Source organism: Exophiala aquamarina (genome assembly GCF_000709125.1).
Source record: "Exophiala aquamarina CBS 119918 chromosome Unknown aczIA-supercont1.4, whole genome shotgun sequence".
Classification (NCBI taxonomy): Eukaryota; Fungi; Ascomycota; class Eurotiomycetes; order Chaetothyriales; family Herpotrichiellaceae; genus Exophiala; species Exophiala aquamarina.
In genome coordinates this window covers 538,536-552,619 of record NW_013550584.1, presented here as the reverse complement: position 1 = coordinate 552,619, position 14,084 = coordinate 538,536, and the positions used below count along the sequence as shown (strand labels likewise).

Below are 14,084 nucleotides of genomic sequence, written 5' to 3'. Positions count from 1 at the left end.
TGCATTGGGCTATGTCCCACGTCGTGAACGTACATGTGGATTACAATTGCAATCCATATAAATTCAGCCTTAAAAGATCCTGGTCCAATATTTCTTTTTTCTGTTGCTGGAGCTCAGATATGTCCCAATTCGCCCATAAGAACCTTCCCTTAAGAAACTCAGCCTCATCACTAGCAACCCAGACGGCAAAGAATGCAGGTAAGTTAACTGAACGGGGAAAGATCAGTCAAGATTTAAAGTCAATATGTCTCAATGGAATGATTTGCTACTTACCATTGTCGATGGAGACTGACAAAGTCCCTGACTTCGCTGCCATGGGAGTGGCCACAAGACCCGGATGTACATTGAATACCCGTAACCACGGCTCTTCCTCCTGGAGAATCTCCATGGCTCGTGTCATTGCGATCTTGGCGCTGCTGTAAGAGGTATGTCCATTTACATAACCTTGTCTGATGCCCCAGTGTGCTAGCACGCTCGAGATGTTGATCAGTGTAGGAGCGGCAGTTTTTGAGTTGTCCAGTGCTGCGTGTTGGACAAATTCTTGTGTGACAATAAAACTACCTTTGACGTTGACTTCGAGGCCCTTCCACCATTCATCGATTGCGGCATAGCGGTAACGTTGAGGTGATGGTTGATAGCCGGCGTTGTTGACTAAGACGCTCACAATTCCGAAAGCCGACTCAATTTTAGAGAATGTTTCTTTTATTGCAGCTTGGTCTGTGATGTTGACGGCGAACAAATGAAGAATCGACGTTTGGCACTCTGGGTCCTGCTCAATCTCTGTTTTGGCAGTTTGCAAATTGTCCAGGTTGAGATCTAGCATAATGATATGTTTTGCTCCTGCTCTAGCAAATGCTTTGCAAGTAGCCTTTCCAATCTGGCCACCCGCTCCTGTAACAGCAACAATTTTTCCCACCGCGGACAGCTCTGGTCGCGTCGGTGATATGCCGGGGTAGACATCCCTATGAAATGTTTTCGTAAAAGATGGCAAATTCGCCATTCTTGCACCTGAATAGATCCTTAGATCTCCCTGTAACGGCGAGGTCGCGGTGGCAGCTGGTGTGAATTACTTGACTAAAAGTGCAAATATTTGGCCGGAATGAAGACCAGAGGAATGATCTTCCACAGCATTTCCCACCAATTGGCACAGTCAGAGCTCAGCCTGTGCCAAGTAGCGGACGTCGTAAAAGCCGCAATTACACTTTGATTCAAGTAAACCTAACGGGGTATGCGCGACTTTCCAGGTTCGGCCCTTCGAACGCCGTTCCTGCAGTCGAGTTAATTGTAACAATTCTTAGAATTTTGCTTTACTTTTCAAGATTCATAGTACGGATTGCAAAGTGATAACCCCCCCCCCCCCTAATTGCACCTACCAAAGTCAACAAGATGGACCAGGTATGTATACGAATCCTGGCAGTGTCGCAGAGGTGTAACATTTGAGACAAGTTCGTTCTCAGTGATCGCAATATTCTGATCACTGGCGGAAACCAAGGCATCGGACTCGGTCTTGCTGCTGGTCTAGCTCGACTCGGCGCCAATCTGATAATATTCGATATTTCACCGCCGTCAGCGGAATTCGAACAGATCTCAAAGTCCTACGGCGTGCGTACTGCATATCGCAAAGTGGATGTCTCGTCTGTGTCTGCATTGAGAAAAAGCTTTGAGGACACAGTCAAGCCATTTTGCGGCGATGGTGGTCTGGATATATGCATCGCAGCTGCAGGGATCAACCAGCTCAAAGATTTTCGGAAAATAGAGGAGGGGGACTTCGACCAGGTGGTAAACGTGAACGTCAAAGGGGTTTATTTCACCTGCCAGCAAGCTGCAGAAGCGATGATCGGCCCCGAATCCGATTGCAAGGCAAGAACAGGCGGGAAGGCAAGCAAAAGTATCATCCTGATCGCCAGTACTGCGGCGCAAGTTGCAACAAGAACCCACAATTCAAGTGTGTACGCTCTAAGCAAGTCCGCGGTGAGGGGAATGGTGCCTGAGCTGGCGAAAGAACTGGGACCTCACGGAATCAGGGTCAACTCTATCAGTCCAGGGTACACGTTGACGAATATGACAGCGGGATACCCTGATCTTGTTAAGCAGTGGCAGAACGACACCATGCTAGGGACAATCGGCACGCCTGAAGATTATGTAGGCGCCGCGGTTTACCTAGCAAGCAGCGCAAGCAGATATGTAACTGGCCAGGACTTCTTAATTGATGGTGGATCGACAAAATGGTGATCATCAATAAATACAATTGAGTCATGCCAGATCTTCACCACGGTCTTCACAAATGAAATACCACTGAATCCGACAGTCCACCAACGGCCTCCCTTGCTTCTCGGTTTCATGCGAGAGACCAAATATTGCATAATTGATCGTGAAGTACCGTGGTTCTATATTTTCAAACTCTTAATCTTGAAATTATAGAGCTATCCCTAGAGTCGTCCTTAGATTATCTAGTTTTTTTCATTTTCCGGACCTCAACAAGATCGGACCCTAGGGTTGTATGTACGCAATAGTCGACCAAAAAGGACAGCACGCACTAGCATATTGTTCGAGAGATCTCCTTAGTCCAGACCAACTCGATCTTTGATCTTTAACCAAGATTTGTAGCCTCTCTCCGCAAGCACTTCTGGCCCAACCGACTCCTTGTTCATGTCTCGATGAAAGATCTCCATGCTCACCCACCCTTCCCATTGTTTTTCTTTTAGCCAAAGTCGAAGGATCTCGTCTAATGGGAAGTAGGCACCGTACTCCGTCTCAAATGGGAACAGTCTCCCCCAGACGCACCAATGCATGGTCGCATCCCAATGAGCCCACTCTGGCTTGTATCCTGGATGACCGGGAGAAAGTGGCTGTTCTAATCTTTCGGCGTCACTCAGCTGGAGGTAAAAGATCTTTTCTACCGGACATTGATTCATGAAACGCTGTAGCGTAGCTTGGAGGGCAGCAAACCCTCCTGGTATGATACCCGTACCAGTGCTGGATGCGTGCGGGTCTGCCCACACCCTCGCTATAACGTGGTATGTATCCAGACAGAGTCCAAAATTAGCTCGATCCACGAGCTTGACGATCCGAATTGCGTCGTCCAGCGATGCATGGTGGATGCCCCATGCCAACGCTTCATAGGCAAATGAGATTGTTCCGGACTCTGGTGAGTCTGGAAACTCTTCTGTGCCTAGATCGGCCAGGGCACGGAGCTCTTCCACAATGACTTTTTCATCACCAGTTGAACTTGGTTCGTAGGTGCTGGGGACTTGAATCATATCAGCTCCCATAGCGCGAGCCAGGCGGACATATTCGCGTGCGGAGTTGAGTCGAGTTTCCAGTGTTGTGAGAACCCCTGCGAAGTCGAACAATGGCTGCAGTGCTATGATCTTGACGCCCCTGTCTCTACAAAGATCTCCGATCTTTGAAGCCCCTTGCAAGTGTGTCAATGCATTTCGCTCTGCGAATGATACCAAATCTGGATGATAGATCTCGACGCCCAAATACCCTTGTTTGGCTATGCTGTCAAGCTTTCGCTCAATTGTGTGGGAGGCGTGCCAACCTAAGGAGACAGTGGCAATTCCCAGTTTGTGGCTTCCTGGCTCCATGGCTCACTATCAGATTCGAACTTAGAGAGTAGAATTTCTTTGGAAAGGATGACCCAGTGTTGAATTCGAATGTTATTGAATTCATGGGTTTAGCGACGGTGCTGGGACAAGGAGTTGGACTTGCTCCTCAACCGGGAAGAGAAGCGCCGATCGCCTTGGGTATGATCCCTGGTCTCGAATGATCTCTCCTGCGAAAATGAGCTGGAAGACACTGAGGTCGTATATGCCACAAGCGGGTTTCACGAACACCGCGGCAATGTCTCCGGGCTGTGGTCATGTGCACTCGCCATAACGGGAAATCTTCGATTGGCTCTCGGCCCTTGTTTACGGAGCCCCGGAGCCTCTGAAGACCGTGAGAGCAATTAGGCAGATCGTATGCTTCAAATAAGGCCTGGGGGTTCAGCAATTATCACGTCCTCAAATCTTCAATTTGTGAGGTTATAAGGACTGTCGCATTTCCCATATACCACAGCATGGCATTCTCAGCAAATAACAAGAAATTGAATTGGCGCACTTTCTGGTGCTGCTTTTTCTTGTCTCTGGGCAGTTTCTGCTATGGCTATGCCGCTTCGATTGTCCGTCGTCCCGTCTTTATTATATTGCAAAGACCCAAACTCTGACTGCGAACAATCCAGATCTCCACAACGCTCGGGCAACCAACATTTTTGATCTATATGCGTCTGCTTGATGCTGAGGGCAACCCATCCCCGAATCAAGCTGCCCTTACTGGTGCCACTGTTGGTTTATTCTGCGTACGTACACGCTTTAATTTCCAGTCATTACCCGATGTTCATGCACTGATGCTCGTTCTTATAGACTGGAGGATGTATAGGCGTAATGGTTTCAAGCTGGGCGCTCGACAAATTTGGCAGAAAACCGACCATGATTGCCCTTGTAGGTGTCTATACGCTCGGTGGTATTCTGGTTACGGCAGCGCAGAATATCGGCATGTTCATCGTTGCGCGGACCATTCATGGATTTGCAGCGGTCAGCTTCATTGCTACTAGTATGTCATGATTCAGGATGCATTTCCTTCCTATGTGTGCGAGAACAATGCTAATGGTTACAGCGTCCATTTATATTGCCGAGCTTTCGCAAGCAGAAACTCGAGGATTCTTCACTGGTCTGACTGGTGTGGCAGTCGCTTGTGGGTACACCGTTGCTGCTCTCATGGGCCTGGCCTTCTCCTACACGACAATTCCGAGCGTACAATGGAGAACTCCACTTGGTCTCTGCCTTGTGCCATCTAGTGCCCTCCTGGTCGCTCTACACTTCTCCCCAGAGTCTCCACGCTTCTTATTGCTTAATGGAAAATCCGAAGAAGCGTGGAAGATAGTCAGCACGCTCCACCATGATTCGGCAGATGAGAACCAAGAATATGTAATGGAGGAGTTCTTCCAGATGCGGACGCAGCTCGAGTTCGACAGAACGCTGGACTCCTCGTGGATTCACTTGTTGAGAAAAGCTTCATATAGAAAGCGAGCTCTGATAGCCTGCCTTGTTACCTTCCTTGGTCAAAGCACCGCTGTCCTTGTTGCAGCTGCCTATGTGAGTGTCCCTTTCTGAACCAGTTTTGCGATGACCATACAGAAAAGATGCTGATAGGGCCTTATGTAAGGGTCCTTCCCTCTACGCAGCCCTGGGTTTCAGCGTTAAGCAAAGCCTTATACTACAATGTGGCTGGATTGCAGGTAAGCTCGCCTTCTGCCAAAGAACCGAGGTAACTCACAGCCTTTTATTGATCTATGTCATTAGGTTCTATCCCTGCAGCTATCACTGGTGCTGCCTTGTGTGATCGCTTCGGACGCAAGCCTTTCATCATGACAGGATTCATCGGGTGTATTGCAGCATTGGCAATTCTGACCGCCATGCAAGCTGTTTATGCCCCCAGTGGAACCAACAAAGTCGGACTCGGTTGGGCAGTAGCAGCATTGTATCTAATTGTCGTTTTCTACTGCCTCGGTGTCGAGTCCTGCGGTGCCCCATTCTACACCGAAATCTTTCCGACCCATATTCGCGCAAAAGGTGTCTGCTTCTGTGTCTTTGTCAATAGTGCCAGTAACCTGCTCTACCTCGAGGTCGCACCGACTGCTTTAGAAAATATTGGATGGAAATTCCTACTGGTGAGTTTGTACTGCCCAGAAAAACTCCTTGACACGTTATCAGAGTTATAAGAAATGGCTGACAGAGTCTCCTGTTTCTATCCCGTAGGTCTTCATCTCAGTCTTGTCCGTTGGCTCCCTTGTATATTGGTTCTGGGTTCCGGAGACCAAATCAGTACCTTTGGAGGAGCTTGCGGCAATCTTTGGTGATGTGGAGGAAGTTAAACTCTATTCGAGCGAGCTCACTGTGGACGTTAATGGTCAAGTTGCCCGTGAGGACCATCATGAAACGGAAAAGGACAAACATGGATCTGGGATAGTCTTACGCGAGAATATCTAAGTGCCTTTCGACCATAACAAAGAACAGGGGAAGTTACTGACAGCGCTACCAGTTGGGCAGTGCGGCGAAGGCCTACCTAGAGTTGAAGTCGGAATTTTCGCTTATACTATGGAGTGGCCTGGTAGTGGAACAGGCAGATAAGGAAAGGAAACAGAAATAAGTCATATCGATGAATAGCAGCTAGGAGTTCTCTAACGTGACTTGTAAGCTTCGTATGTGGTTAGAAGACGGAGAAAATAAGCCTCCAAGCACTGTCATCGCAGTCAACTGAAGGGATTATGATTGGGTCCTGGTATGCTGTCATATGGCATATTATCATATATCCCATTCTTTGGTAATAATCAATCCTGCAGTCGGTTCCTGTTAACCAAACCAATCAGGCCTCCTCACTGAGGCTCGAGTTCATCCTGAGCGAAAGATGGTTTGATCGACGTCCAGCCAGAGATGCGTTCGAAAATTTGGATTTCACCTGTCAAGAGAGGCTAGTCAGCGCAATGATCTATCTCTCTGCTTGTTCTTGCTCCCTACAGAGCTCATCTGGAACGTATATAGACTAGTACTTACGTGGTCTCAGCCAGAGATGCTGAGTAGCTTCAAGATATGGCGCGTAGTAGGACTTGTGCAATTGGACCTTTCAAGGCAAACATAGAAAGGTTAGTCCACGTATTTGTTTGAATCTTTTTCAGGAGGGAATGCGAAAGGCTTCCAAGGGCTTGTGATTTGTTACCTCGTCAAGATATTTGCGTGAAGCATTCCATGCTTCTTGGATACGAATGATCCCCGGCTCATCCACATGTTGTACAACCTGGCAGAAATCCAACTGTGGTTCCTTCCAAGCCTCTTCAAATAGAGCTTTGCATGCCTCTAGAGCAATAGGGACGTTCTCAGGTGCAAAGTAGAGCGTCACATGAATCATGTGACGGTCTGGTATCTTGGTGATCGACGACATACTTGATTGTGGCTGTAGACTCCTTCAATTTCTCAAGTTGGCAGTTAAGCTAAATAAATAATGTGGAATGTTTACAATCTCAGGATGCAGCGATGAATTGTGATCATATACGCCTCGCTGAGGTGTGTCATCACTGGCCCGGGCCTGGTGAACACCGGAGGTTATCTTGGGCTACTGTGAAAGTGGTTAGGTCGTGGCTTACGTGAATTGTGGGGTGGTGATTAAGATTCAGTGCGTGTGGAAATGGAGCCCAGCTGCCTGAATGTAACCGGAAATCGGCATGGGCCAACCGTTCGGAGTCTCTAGGCAAAAGGCACAACATAATTAGCCCGCGAATGATTTGGTATCTCAGACCAAAAAAAGCCGTTCCTACTTTCGAGCGAGTGCCAACTAAACGGCCTGGGTCTGCCTTCTGAGAACAAAAGGCATGAGACAGCTACCCCCAAACAGCGAAGTCTGGTCTACTCTGGATCAGGTACTGGACGTTGCCAACTACTAACTTTACCATGTAACATAGTATATATTTGGCTCTATAAACATACCAGCGGCTCTCAGAGAGTAGCATCCTTGACCTAGAACATGTTACTCTGGTCCTCGTTTTGCAAGCTGTGCCTGAAGTAATTCAAGTTGCTTGGGATCGCGCCCGTTCTCCAGCCCACAGTTAATCTCTTCCACGGCACCAGTACTTCCGTCATAGACCCAGCCTGTAATGGGGATTGACGGCTTCATCAGGGGATGGCGCCGAAGGAATTGTACGTCGTCCACAACGCTGCGGTCCAGCACCTGCCTCTCAGTCTCGCCCTCCTTCCAGTCAAACGGGACCCAGGCCACGCCTTGTGTCCACAGTTCGGCACCCTCTAGGAAAGGCCCGTCTTTCATGCTCGGGTCATTCTCGGCGATCGCCTTTCTGAAAAAGTCGTCATCGCAGTGCAGAGAGCCACAGTCTGTATAGTGCCGATGCAGATCGTCAGAGAGAAAGTACTCCGATTGAGGGAGCTTGAGGCCCGGGGTGCGAGGGAATCATTCTTACCGGTATGGTGAATGACCATGATTTCCTTGATGTCGCTCAGAATCTCGATACTTGCGAGAGTCCTAATTATATCGGGTGGACTCGTTCTCCCCCCGCCGTTGCGTATGATAAAGGTTTGGTTATGGCTCAGCTGGAAGAAATGGTCGGGGCTACTTCTGGCGTCACAGCAAGTGATGATTCCGACTCGGGAGCTGGCGCCCACAGGAGGGTTTTGATCCTTGAACACATTCTTAACATAATTCTCATTGGCGGCCTTGAAGTCGAAAGGAACATAGGGGTTGAATAAGGCGTGTCCGAGTGTTTTCGACATGGTGTCTCTCTTGACTGCCTGTCCAAGTCTCATGTGTGCTAAAATGGGAGGGAGAAAAGGATCAGGAGAAAAAGAAATAGCCAAGCAAGAATAGAAAGTCTCGAACATGCCTTATAGTGCCAAACCGGAGAGAACACACGATTGCAGTCTTTGAATGGAACAGAATCCACGCCATCGTATTCCGCCATCCGGTGTTATCGCAGACCGTGACTGAAATTGCCTTGGCAGATGACGGAGCAACGGTGGTCGGTTTCTCCGTAGCCTCGACGGCTCCTACCTGGAAGCGAAGTATGTATTGGCGGAATCACTGGAGGTTGACCCGGGTTATATCCTTTCCGCCCTCTCGCTGTGACTAGAGTTTCTGCGGCATATGGGTTTAAGGTCACAGCGCGTGGTACCGCGACAGCAGTTGTGGATCCAATCGCAACGCTTAGGAGAGGACAGGAGTCTTTCTATATCAAAACCTCGCTGGCCTCTATAATGGCAAAACCACCGTTACTAGTTTTCAATCGTGCTGTGGAGAATAAATCCTACGTCACGACTGTGTCGCACGATGGGCAGTTCTATTCCTGGCGACGATGGTACTGTCGAGCCTGACTATGTTACTCAAGTTGTCGTCGTCGGGGCGGGCCCGGCAGGAGGGTCTTGGCTGGATTCCTTGGCTCATATGGTCGGTCTGAGACCATCAGACCTGTGATATCTCGAAGGGTAATGGTTTAACAATTGGTTAATAGGCATCAAAGGAATAGTCATTGGAATGACTTCCACCACGGCCGAGACTCCGCGTGCACACATAACCAACATGGCTGCTTTGGGTCAGTTCCTGTGATATGCTAAATGATTATGGGACATCTTTGTTGACTGTATAGTGCAGAATGTCTGAGGGATATTGGGCTGGAAGAAGAATGCCGACAATTGGCCAGCCCAAAAGAAAGCATGGTGCATACCCGTTGGGGTTATAGTATGGCTGGCGAAGAATATGCACGTCACTATGCCTGGGGGTACGGCCCAGCTTTGGAAGCGAAGTACAAAGAAGCGAGCCCTTGCGAACCGATCGATCTGCCGCAGACACGGCTCGAGCCAATTCTCATCCGCAAAGCTGCCACTAGCGGCTTCATCACCCGATTCGATACGGAATATTTACGATTTGAGGATGATGTATCGAAGGGCAAGGTTGATGTGATCGTCAAAGACACCGTTTTTGGCACTACGCATCGGATTAGATGCCGATACTTGTTTGGTGCAGACGGCGCCCGAAGTGGGATTCTTCGACAACTTGGCCTGCCGTTAAAGGAAAATCCTGGAGGAGGGCTCGCATGGAACGTCCTGGTCAAAGCCGATTTGAGCAACTTCATCACACACAGACAGGGTAATTTGTATTGGTGCTATCAGCACGACGTGGACCATCCAGACTTTGCCTGGATCGGCTTTCCGCGCATGCTGAAGCCGTGGGATGAGTGGGTGTTCGTCATGTTCCCCATCCCAGGCTACAAGCCAGAGGTACCGCCGACTCATGAACAGTGGATGAAACGCATCTGGCAAACCATCGGAGATGAGACGGTAGATATCGAGATTCTCAACGTCAGCAGGTGGCTGGTCAACAATATTTGGGCCGAGAAGTATGCGAAGGGCAATATCTTCTGCCTCGGGGATGCCGTGCATCGTCATCCTCCCGCCAATGGGCTCGGTTCCAATACCTGTGTTCAAGATGTCTTCAATCTAGCATGGAAAATCGCCTATGTTCTCAAGGGTGCGGCAAAAGCTTCTTTCGTGACTCTCCTCACGACCTGGCCGGTAAAGGCGGCTTTACAATCTTGACTGGAATCGGAGGCGAGCTTTGGAAAGAGGCAGCGATTCAAGCTTCCGAGGCTCTGAGTGTCCCCGTAATGGCATATTCGATCCGGTTCCGTCAGGATTGGGAGGACGTGTATTTCGATTGGGAGAACGTAAGGGAGATCGAGGAGGACGGTTGTATCCTCAGACCCGACCGGTTCACTGCTTAGAGGGCCGGCCGTATGTTGGGTGATCCGAAAAATGCTCTATTGAATGTACTACGGAAATCCTATATCGTAGCAAGAGATGATAAGGATTGTTTGTGTCGAGGGCCTGTAGCACATTTAAGAAAGAGCCCGAGCGCGATGATGCTATTAACACATCTCTTGGCTACAACGAGGCACGTATTCGACTCCCTCGCGTTGTTCCTCGGACAGTGTTGATGCCCTACCATGCTCTGAGGATAACTCAAAGGGTACGTCTTGAATGAGCGTCACTCACTCTAGGCATGTGGGGCGCTAGACAGCAGACATTATGTGGAGTGCCTAAGCGGTTGTGGGGGTTGTGCTAGACCTGCTTGCTGTTTGACATCATGGCTAGGCATGCAGAGTACGATCCCCACAAGCCGGGGTTCGCAAAAGCCGGCCATGTGTGTGAAACCAACTTACAACCGAGGCAAATTCAAGAACTTCGCTCACCTTCGCAGAAGGCTTGTACATCGTCAACTCGTCATGGAAACCGATCGTCCTGTGCTCTGTTGTAAGCACAGAATCACTTGCCTTGTTCGTCTCTTCCTCATCGACTTCTGTAGGCCTTCTAGGCCCTATGCTCGCCTTCTGCGAGTTGATTGCTAGCATCTTTGGCCGATGTCTAAGTTGGAATCGAAGCGAGTATCCCCTCTACCTTAGAGCAAGATGAAGAGATCCTCCATAGCGACTGTCGAACGGGAAACGAGGTAAGAGCAACGCACGACGAGCCTGACGAAGGCGTTTCGATATGCTCCAAGAGTTATACAACAAGAGAGACGAGGGTGCTTCACAACCATGGGTCCATAGCGGCAGCGGCGCCATCAGCACAAACCGCCTTCAAGAGATTCAAGCGCTATCAGTAATACAAGACGTTTGGTGATCCAAAAGTCTGGCAAGTGAACCTGCCATCGATGTTCGCAGCGAGCAAGTAGCCATCATTATGCCAGGACTGGCTGCGGTGTTCATTAATGCCGGCGACGAGCATAAAGAGACCCACAATTGAATGTGGACAATTTCGGACCTTGCACTCGCTAATTAAATGTGTATGAACTCATTACTCAGAACCATTTAGGCCCAGGCACCCCAAGATACAGTAGCTTAGGGATTTCTACCCATGGGGATGAAGGCGGGGAAGCCTGGGCATTTCCTCCAAGCCCAGCTTGCCCCCTTCGTCGCCTGGAAGTGCCAAGGAGGTGCTAGTCCCCCTCGTCCCGACACTGCGATCGCTGAGACTCGTAGTAATCCTTCCAGAGAACCTCCAAGTTCATCTTTCTGCACACCTGGAGGCATCTTGTGTTCTCATACAAGCTGTAGTCTTCACCGTGTACGAAGCGGCACGTCGAGCTTTTGCATAAACATGGCTTCTCCCCAAGACGATGTTGACACCAACTGGTCCGGCTGGCTGACCTCCACACCTCGTGAACCCACAACACTCTCCAGGAGATCCTGCGACCAATGCAATAGGTACGCTAGATTCCAGTATTACTTCGTCTTGGACAGAGGGCAGTATGCACTGCTAACACGACAATAGGAAGAAGAGCAAATGTGAGGATTCTCCTTCAAACATGCACAATTGACAATTGCAAAGTTGACCGAAAACTCATCTCAATCAGGTGACCGGAAACGTCCATGTTGTACAAGATGCATCAAGGGAAAATCTTCGTGTACTTATCCCGCCCAACGGCGGCGACCCTCCACCGGGGCGAGGTATCGAACACTGCTGAATCAACTTCGACAATCAAAGACCGGCATCGAACTAGGTATGCTCTGCCGTAGCCCTGCTAGGGCGAGCAAGCAGTTGCTGAATGTGGCGTGAAGATCCGCTCCTAGATGAATTTGATGTGGACCAACTGCAGAGAGCTCTGGAAAGGCGACGGCCGGTCTCGCAACTCCTGCCTCAGCCAGTTACGAGCCAGCCAGATGACAATTCAAAAGAAATGCCAATTTCACCTACGGTTACGGGCTTCAGCACCGTAGGAAATTGGCCAGATGCATCGGTTGGTCTTCTAAGTGACTGTGGGGCTCCACCGTCCACAGATATGGACGCAGACCTAGCTTTCTGGACATCCTTAGCAGGTTGGGATGACTCAGAACTGGAATTGCCTCCGTTCGAGCCAGGTACGCCGCATTGATTGTCTTTTTGATACAGTCAACGCCGTTTGCCAGACCCAGTGAACTTATGGCTTGATTTAGGTCCACCTTACCACCTGGCGCCAAATCCAACCCCTTTGAATAACAGAACTGTTGACGTTTACGATTTACGAATGCCGACGGAGGTCGTTCATGAACTGTAGGGCCTTTGGATCATTCCTGTGATCGCAACATTGACTCTGAGCCCTAGGATCGATCTGTTCTTCGAGCGCATCCAGTGTTTCCTACCACTTTTTCACCAGCCGAGATTCCTCCATAGATTCAAAAGCCTGACTGATGAGACTTCGGGCTATTCGATCCTGAAAAAAGAAGACGCTTTCATTCTGAATGGTGTCATGGCGATGTCTTCCCGGTTCTCTAACTCACCGTTCTTCGACAACATGGCACCGTGCACAAGGGGTCAAATCTTTGCTGCAAAGGCACGCGCTCTCTACGATGTAGCTTTCTCCCACGACTCTCGCTGGCAGCCGTCGTTAGCACTACTTCAGGGCTGTATTCTATTGTCATTTCATGAACAAACAAATCGGCCCTCGACGAGCTCCTGGTTTCTCATCGGTTCATCCGTCCGGCTCGCGTTGGAGCTAGGCTTGAACAATATTGACGCTGAAAAGGACGAGTTACAAGTCGCGCAAAGGACTCCTGACGAGTGGGTAGTCACGGAAGAAAAAAGGCGCGCCTGGTGGGCTGTCTGGGAGCTGGATGTCTTCTCTTCCACAATTTTGAGACGCCCTTATTGCGTCGATAAGGAGCACATGGCCGTCTTGCTACCGATCCCTGATACCGAATGGTTTGCCGACACCCCCGTTCCTTCCACAATGATCAACACCAACACAGCACAGATCTGGGACACACTACACGACCATCTGCATCTCGGTGCTCGAGCTTGGTTTCTCGTGTCCACTTTTCTAATGGCCAGAGCAAATGATTTCCTCTTACACACGGATACAACGTTAGAGGAAATAAACACGTTCGAAGCAACTCTCAAACTTTTCATGCTCTTGCTGCCACCGGAGTACGACCTGACTCCGGCGGGGTTTCCCTTCAACGAGAGAAACTTTGCCTCTTATAATTGGATTATCTCCATGATCGTGATGCTACATACGTATGTCGAGACTCGCCGTACCATCGCGCACTACAAAACATAAATACTGACTTGACAGTGTTCGCGTCTTGCTGAGAAATGCAAAAGAAACACGACAACCGTCCCCTAATAAAGAGAATGCGAATCACTCAGTACATCCAGGCCCGTCTCCACTTGACTCACACCTTGTCTTCCGAGCGATGCAAGCATGGGCCCCTGAGTTTATCGCACAAGCTTGTCCGTTCATCACCTGTACCATAGTTGGGCCATCGCTCGAAATGGTCAGCAAGGCCTTAATGGTCGACAAGGCTTCGTCTCACGGCCATCACATCCAGCTCATCAAACTAATCTTGAGACGTATTGGCAGATACTGGGACATCGGAAACTGTGGCCTGAGTAAGTCAAATTCCAAAACAATCCTGTATTATGAAGAGGTGACATCGGAATTCTCCCGCTGACGTAATTTCTAGGACTGGTTGAGATTTCGGAGAGAGAGTCTGATCTGGCCAC

The 14,084-nt window shown here is 49.4% G+C and overlaps 8 protein-coding genes across 8 annotated transcripts; 4 read left to right on the top strand and 4 right to left on the bottom strand.

Moving 5' to 3' along the window:
* Positions 1 to 40: 40 nt before the first annotated feature.
* Positions 41 to 1,000, bottom strand: A1O9_05316 (uncharacterized protein; the record flags this gene model as incomplete). Its single annotated transcript, XM_013404535.1, has 2 exons — positions 41 to 207; positions 274 to 1,000. The coding sequence occupies 2 exons, from the start codon at positions 998 to 1,000 to the stop codon at positions 41 to 43; spliced, it is 894 nt and encodes a 297-aa protein (XP_013259989.1).
* Positions 1,001 to 1,386: 386 nt separating this feature from the next.
* A1O9_05315 (uncharacterized protein) lies at positions 1,387 to 2,232 on the top strand (the record flags this gene model as incomplete). The annotated part of the gene is made up of 2 exons (XM_013404534.1): positions 1,387 to 1,395; positions 1,447 to 2,232. 2 exons carry the CDS (start codon positions 1,387 to 1,389, stop codon positions 2,230 to 2,232), a joined length of 795 nt encoding a protein of 264 aa, XP_013259988.1.
* A 329-nt stretch (positions 2,233 to 2,561) lies between these two features.
* A1O9_05314 (uncharacterized protein) lies at positions 2,562 to 3,590 on the bottom strand (the record flags this gene model as incomplete). Its single annotated transcript, XM_013404533.1, has 1 exon — positions 2,562 to 3,590. One exon carries the CDS (start codon positions 3,588 to 3,590, stop codon positions 2,562 to 2,564), a length of 1,029 nt encoding a protein of 342 aa, XP_013259987.1.
* A 473-nt stretch (positions 3,591 to 4,063) lies between these two features.
* On the top strand, positions 4,064 to 6,032 carry A1O9_05313 (uncharacterized protein; the record flags this gene model as incomplete). The annotated part of the gene is made up of 7 exons (XM_013404532.1): positions 4,064 to 4,165; positions 4,226 to 4,342; positions 4,407 to 4,596; positions 4,660 to 5,138; positions 5,209 to 5,281; positions 5,346 to 5,713; positions 5,802 to 6,032. The coding sequence occupies 7 exons, from the start codon at positions 4,064 to 4,066 to the stop codon at positions 6,030 to 6,032; spliced, it is 1,560 nt and encodes a 519-aa protein (XP_013259986.1).
* Positions 6,033 to 6,418: 386 nt separating this feature from the next.
* On the bottom strand, positions 6,419 to 6,981 carry A1O9_05312 (uncharacterized protein; the record flags this gene model as incomplete). The annotated part of the gene is made up of 3 exons (XM_013404531.1): positions 6,419 to 6,501; positions 6,597 to 6,663; positions 6,760 to 6,981. The coding sequence occupies 3 exons, from the start codon at positions 6,979 to 6,981 to the stop codon at positions 6,419 to 6,421; spliced, it is 372 nt and encodes a 123-aa protein (XP_013259985.1).
* Positions 6,982 to 7,563: 582 nt separating this feature from the next.
* On the bottom strand, positions 7,564 to 8,321 carry A1O9_05311 (uncharacterized protein; the record flags this gene model as incomplete). The annotated part of the gene is made up of 2 exons (XM_013404530.1): positions 7,564 to 7,925; positions 8,012 to 8,321. The coding sequence occupies 2 exons, from the start codon at positions 8,319 to 8,321 to the stop codon at positions 7,564 to 7,566; spliced, it is 672 nt and encodes a 223-aa protein (XP_013259984.1).
* Positions 8,322 to 9,123: 802 nt separating this feature from the next.
* On the top strand, positions 9,124 to 10,139 carry A1O9_05310 (uncharacterized protein; the record flags this gene model as incomplete). Its single annotated transcript, XM_013404529.1, has 2 exons — positions 9,124 to 9,136; positions 9,196 to 10,139. The coding sequence occupies 2 exons, from the start codon at positions 9,124 to 9,126 to the stop codon at positions 10,137 to 10,139; spliced, it is 957 nt and encodes a 318-aa protein (XP_013259983.1).
* A 2,140-nt stretch (positions 10,140 to 12,279) lies between these two features.
* Positions 12,280 to 13,638, top strand: A1O9_05309 (uncharacterized protein; the record flags this gene model as incomplete). Its single annotated transcript, XM_013404528.1, has 3 exons — positions 12,280 to 12,460; positions 12,536 to 12,632; positions 12,684 to 13,638. 3 exons carry the CDS (start codon positions 12,280 to 12,282, stop codon positions 13,636 to 13,638), a joined length of 1,233 nt encoding a protein of 410 aa, XP_013259982.1.
* Between the last annotated feature and the right edge of the window lie 446 nt (positions 13,639 to 14,084).